Here is a 6,962-nt window from a genome sequence, read left to right as displayed (position 1 = left end):
GCTAAGAGAAGATCTTAGGGTTGTGTAAATCCGAGACTGAACACTAATTGTAATTGTGTTCAAGAAGTATTTTCAAAAAAAAAGTTTGAGGACGTAGGCCTTTGCTGAACCTCGTTAAAGAAAAATTATATTTGTCTCTTTTCTCTTCAGCACTTACAAGTGGTTCTTGTTAAAAGAAAGGTACATGAACAAGTGCGAATATGTTGATGATGAAAATGTTATCTAATCTCCAGTAGAGACTTCACATACCAAGGAATATATGGAGAAATAATCAGTGATGAAATATTACTCCTGAAAGATGGAGAATCAGATTGTATAAAGTTAGATATTTCATGAAATTTCTTGAGGTTACAGATTTGACATCTGATGAAAGAGATGTTATCTCATCTTACATAGAAAAATGGTATTGTAGTACCATACTAAGAAGAAAAGTTGAAAGAGAATGTTTTACAAGGAGATTATGAATAACTCCTATATATAAGATGATTGTTTGGAAAATTGTATGTAATGTTATAAACCACTTAAGGATGGACTCCATAACCAAACCCATACACGGTCCATATCCATGAAGCCCATCGGACATAAGCTCATGAGTCTAAGTCGGTTTATGTATTCCCTATTATGTTTAGGAATTAGTCATAATAAGGCTTAACACTTTGCTATATATATGTAACCTCCATTCAATAATGATTAATAAAAATAAGAGATTCTAGACTTTGAACTCTCTAATTTACAACACGTTATCAGCACGACTTGCTCTAACGCCCAGCTCAGTAAAAACCCTAAAACCCTAAGAGCCGTCGTTCATCCCTCTCTTTCATCAAAACCCTAAACCACCGACGTTCCTCCCTTTTGTTCGAGACTAGTTCCTGTTTCGAAGATCTATTGGTGTTCACGAGCAAACATGTGCTTGTGATCAAATTCCATCCGAAACCAGTTCGAGGTTCGTAGTCCGGTACCTGTGTGGTTCGCGGCTTCGAGACGAGTGCGGTACGAGAGCAGTACGTGAGCGGTACGTGGAGCGGGACGAGAGCAGTACAAGGAGCGGTCCGAGATCTGTTCGTGTGAAAGCAGTTTGCAGTCTAGATCGAGGTTCGTGGCTCATGATCAAGGGAAATTTGAGGTCTTTAGCTCCCAGATCAAAACCTGTCATACCCCTTTGGTGTTAAGGTAAAATCGAAAACTTATGGGACCATATAATCGAACCTGACCTAGAAAACTATTGAACCCTAAAACCTGCAACTGCACAATCTAACAAAAGGATTAAGATCTATGATTCCTATGACCCTAAAAATTGGATTTGCTTGTCATGGATTGTTTGTTTATTGTTGCTATTGCTTTATTGTTTGTTGCATGCATCATAAGTATGAAAATCGGATCATGTCTAGGGTGTTAGAAAATCGTTTATTGCTTAAGTTATTTTTGCATGTTAATCAAGCTGCATGAACCCTAAAACTATAAGTAAACAACAACAAATAAATTCATAAGTTTTAGATCCTAAAACCCTAAAATACTAAAATCAGATTGCGTGAGGTTTAGGATGCTAGATTGCTTGTTAAATTGAACCGATTATTTGAAGATTAAAATCTGGTTGTTTGTGGTTGATTGATTGATTGTTTAGTTTCAATTATTGATGATTGCATGAAAGCTTTGATCTAGAACATTAATCGAACCTAGAAACATAAAATCGAATTAGAAGAAGATCAAAATCTGTTTGTTCTAGGTTGTTCGATCATTATCATTGTTGGATTGCATAAATTCGAAATCCTAAAACCTAGCCATTAAAATCGGAACTTTGACATTATCCTATTAGAAGATAAAAAGAAAATCAATCTAAGAAAAGGAAAATTACTAAAACTCAAATTACTTAAGAAAAAAGGAAAACTTTGCATGCTAGTATCTATCTAGGATTTGTTGTCTTGCATGCATATTAAGCAACGAAAATTATGAGTAAAAGAAAGGCATGGTTCGGTCTCAAATACCGCATGGCCTAAGGCATGGTTCGGTCTCATTACCGCATGAACTAATATTGATTGCATGGATCGGTCTCATAATACCGCATGCTAATGATCGAATGTATGTTTTGCATTGTAGATGGCAAAGCTCAACAACCTCATGTACACAGCCCTTAACGCCTCTGGCGATAATTATTTACAATGGGCATTGGATACTAAGATCCACTTGAAATCAAAAGAGCTTTGCGAATGCATTGAGGATGATAATAACTGTTCTAAAGGAGATAAGTATAAGGCAATCATGTATATACGCCATCATATGGATGAGAGCCTCAAAAGTCAGTACCTCACTATTGAGGATCCTCTTGAGCTTTGGACAGAGTTGACAAACAAATATGGACACCAAAAGATGGTGCTCCTACCAAAGGCTCAAGTCGATTGGAAAACCCTAAGGGTCCAGGATTTTAAATCCATGGATAGGTATAATTTAGAGCTATTTAAGATAGCCTCAAGATTGAAATTATGTGGTATAGAGGTTACTGATGAGGACTTGATAGAGAAGACACTCTCAACCTATTACACTAATGACATACTGCTTCAGCAGCAAATTCGTGAAAGAAGTTTTAAAACATATGCAAGTCTCATCTCCTGTTTGTATGCCGAATCATTGGGACAAGATGGGCAAAACGTTGAGCATCCTATTGATCTCTATCAAGAGAATTTAAAGAAAAATCAAGAAGCCAATTTGGTGCATCTCGATGGTGAGGGTGACTTTGACCATGAGAATGACGACCAATTGGACTATGAGACATCCGATTGCTTAAAAGAAGATAATTAAACTCAAAAATTGTATTTGCTTAATTTTATATTTTATGCTTTGCATTTGATTGAATTATTGTTTTGGATAATTATTTTGGTTTAAATTCAATGATTTTATTTCCTTCAATATATACTTGCTTGTTTTATTACTTTAAAGCTTAAAACATAAATTCTTGTCCATATTGAGAAATGGCTAAGGGCAAGAACATAATTGTGGTGGATAGTGGATTAAGCCACACAATTTTGAAGGTTAAGAGATATTTTGCACAATCTCATTATGAAAAATGCCAACATTAGCAAAATAGCGGGTATAGTAAGCCAAATTGATAGCTACGGTGAGACTTAAATTTTATGGCACACATCTTGAACTAAGTGATGCCTTGTATACACCCAGCTCTAAGAAAAACTTATTGAGCTTTAAAGACATTCGATTGAATGGTCATCATGTTGAAATAAAGGGTGAAGGAAACAACGAGTTCCTATATATTACTAAAATCGAACAAGGACATAAGAAAGTCCTAGAGACTATACCTGCACTAGCCACTGGTCTTTACCATGCTAAGATTAATATGATAGAGGCTAATTTGGCAATGAATAAGATAATTCACTTTATAGCATGACCGGATTGGCCATCCGGGTTCTAACATGATGCGTAAGCTGATATTAAAATCAAATGGGCACACTCCTAAAAAGAGAGAAAAGTTATCCCTATAAATCTCACGTTTGTAGCATGTACACAAGGGAAACTCATTATGAGGTCATCACCAGATTTTCCACTTAAGACTATACGATAAGGCTGGTGAATCTATATCCCAAGCATTTAATAGTTATGGTATGTACATGGGGGGAAGTGTGGAACACATGTACATACAGAGAATGGATTAGATGAATCCTTGATTAAATGTATTCAATCAATAGCTCGTCCATTGTTAATGAGGTCAAGGCTCCCTGTGTCGGCTTGGGGACATGTAGTATCACATGCAGCAGAGCTTATACGCATCAGGCCATCTAGTGAACATAAATATTCACCATCTCAATTATTAACGGGTCATGAGCCAGACATATCCCATCTAAAATAATATTCGGGTGTGTTGTTTATATTGCATCATCACAGAGAACAAAGATGGGACCTTAGAGGAGGATGGGAATATATGTTGGATATGAGTCTCCCACTATTATTAAGTATCTTGAGCCGACCACAGGAGATTTATTTAAAGCCAGATACACGGACTGTCAGTTTACAGAATCCGAATTTCCTGATGTTGGGTGGAGAGACAAGCAAGCTGGTTAAAGAATTAACATGGAATCAAACATCCTTAAATTGGCAAGATCCTCGGACTCTAGCATGTGATGCAGAGGTTCAAAAAATTATTCATTTGCAAAGCTAGCTAATAAATTGCCAGATTCCTTTGCTGACCCAAAGAGAGTTATGAAATCGTACATACCAGCTTGTAATGCACCAATACGTATTGATGTTCAAAAGGAACACAATAATCAAGTTGCTACAGATTCTAAGGCACGTTTGAAACGTGGTAGACCATTAGGTTCCAAAGATAAGAACCCTCAGAAATCTAATAAAGGTGCAAATAAAACCGAGGTTAAGGAATTAACAGACATGGCCGCGGCAAATCCTAAGGTACCAAATGAGGTTTGGGACGCTGAACCTCAAGGACCTAAAGGTATTGATAATAATGAGATCTCAATAAATTATATCATGTCTGGAATTCAATGGAACCGTAAAGATGTCGACATCAATGAAATATTTGCAAAGAAGGTAGCACTTGAGATAAATGAGGATCATAAACCCACGTCTATATTGGAGTGCACTCAAAAGTAAAGATTGGTTAAAATGGAAAGAAGCCATTGACGTGGAGTTAAACTCTTTAAAGAAGAGGAATGTGATATAAAGAAAGTTGGACATAAATGGGTCTTTGTAAGGAAGAGAAATGAGAATAATGAAATCGTGAGATATGCGGATTCTCTCAAAGACCAGGAATAGATTATGAGGAGACATACTCCCCTGTGATGGATGCAACGACTTTTAGATATTTAATAAGTCTGGCTATAAGAGAAAAACTGGATTTGCGGTTAATGGATGTTGTAACCGCATACTTATATGGTCCAATGGATAATGAAATTTATATGAGATTACCAGAGGGTATTGAACTCAAAGATAAGAATGGTTCTCGAGAACAGTATTGCATTAGGCTGAACAAATCCCTTTATGGACTGAAACAGAATGGTCGAATGTGGTATAATCGATTAAGTGAGTATTTAGCTAAAGAAGGCTATAAGAATGACCCAATCAGTCCATGTATTTTTATTTAGAAGATTGCAAACAAAGGGTTTGTAATAATAGTAGTGTATGTGGATGATTTAAACATCCTTGGGACCTCTGGTGAAATAGCCCAAACAGTAGAATATCTCAAGAAAGAATTTGAAATGAAAGACCTAGGTAAAACTAAGTTCTGTTTGAGGCTGCAACTTGAGTACATTGATAATGGGATCCTTGTGCATCAAATGGCATATACTGAAAAGGTACTCAAGAGGTTTAATATGGACCAAGCTCACCCATTGACCAGCCCAATGGTTGTGAGGAGTTTAAATTTGGAAAGTGATCCATTTGGTCCAAAGAAGGACAATGAAGAGATTCTCGGTCCAGAAGTGCCATACCTCAGTGCTATAGGAGCGTTAATGTTCTTGGCTAGCCACAATAGACCAGACATATGTTTTGTCGTGAACCTCCTTGCAAGATTTAGTTCTTGTCTGACCCAGAGACACTAGAGTGGAATTAAGTATTTGTTATGTTACCTACAAGGAACTAAAGATTTGGGTTTATATTATACTAACTATAACAAAGATGGTTTAGTTGGTTTTGCTGATGCAAGTTATAACAAAGAAAGTTTAGTGTATTTGGTTGAGGTCGATGACTCAACACATTACAGCAGATTGTGGCATGATTGAAGACAAGAAGCCAACCGTATTATACTAACTATAACAAAGATGGTTTAGTTGGTTTTGCTGATGCAAGTTATAACAAAGAAAGTTTAGTGTATTTGGTTGAGGTCGATGACTCAACACATTTAGAGCAGATTGTGGCATGATTGAAGACAAGAAGCCAACCATATTATATAAGGACAATATTGCCAACATCGCACAGCTCAAGGAACGTTACATCAAGGGAGATCGGACGAAGCATATACTACCCAAGTTCTTCTTCACATGAACTACAAAAGGCCGGAGAAGTTCAAGTGGTATAAGTTCAGTCTAGCAACAACTCAGCCGATCTCTTCACCAAGTCACTACCGACATCAACATTCAAGAAGCTCACGCACCAGATTGGAATGCGAAGACTTAAGGACTTAGAGTGATGCTTGGAACAGGGGGAGTAATGTGTGCTGTACTCTTTTTCCTTCACCATGGTTTTGTCCCAATGGGTTTTCCTGGTAAGGTTTTAATGAGGCAGCATCCCCAAGCACATTGCATCGATCCCTTAGCATCGGCATGGTTATGTCATCCAAGGGGGAGTGTTATAAACCACTTAAGGATGGACTCCATAACCAAGCCCAAACACGGTCCATATCCATGAAGCCCATCGGACATAAGCTCATTAGTCTAAGTTGGTTTATGTATTCCCTATTATGTTTAGGAATTAGTCATAATAAGGCTTAACACTGTGCAATATATATGTAACCTCTATTCGATAATGATTAATGAGAATAAGAGATTCTAGACTTTGAACTCTCTCATTTACAACATGTAAAAGAATATTTGGGCTTAAGTTTAAATAGGTCTTCTATATGAAAGGGGTTCAAATAATTTGAAGTTCAATGACCCAGTAGAATATATGATGATCATATGAGTTTGTACCTGAAAGCTCTGTTTATAACAGTTCAGGAAAGATGATATATATGATCATAATGCATAACCTGAAGATGATGCTTTCAGGGGGAGAAATATGATCATAAGCGTGGTTGTACTCTTTTCCCTTATCATAGTTTTTTATCCCATTGGGTTTTTCCATGAAAGGTTTTTAACGAGACAACAAAGAACACGCAAAAGATAAATGTCTGGAGAGGAATATTATGATTCCAATGGTGAAAGACTATCATCTTCAAAGTCTTTGATATACATTGATGAGATTGTGAAAAACAAAGATAATGATAAAGATGAGTCACTTCCGAGACC

The 6,962-nt window shown here is 36.7% G+C and overlaps 1 protein-coding gene across 1 annotated transcript; it reads left to right on the top strand.

Moving 5' to 3' along the window:
* LOC104715207 lies at window positions 441-2,793 on the top strand. The gene is made up of 2 exons (XM_010432638.1): window positions 441-1,170; window positions 2,095-2,793. The coding sequence occupies exon 2, from the start codon at window positions 2,095-2,097 to the stop codon at window positions 2,791-2,793; it is 699 nt and encodes a 232-aa protein (XP_010430940.1). The 5' UTR covers window positions 441-1,170.

This window comes from Camelina sativa, chromosome 9 (assembly GCF_000633955.1).
Source record: "Camelina sativa cultivar DH55 chromosome 9, Cs, whole genome shotgun sequence".
NCBI classification, from domain to species: Eukaryota; Viridiplantae; Streptophyta; class Magnoliopsida; order Brassicales; family Brassicaceae; genus Camelina; species Camelina sativa.
The sequence above is the reverse complement of the archived record's forward strand: the minus strand, read 5'-3'. Positions and strand labels throughout refer to the sequence as shown.

Coding starts and splice junctions, on each gene's coding strand:
- LOC104715207 (XM_010432638.1), top strand. CDS start 2,095: ATGGCAAAGCTCAACAACCTCATGTACACAGCCCTTAACGCCTCTGGC.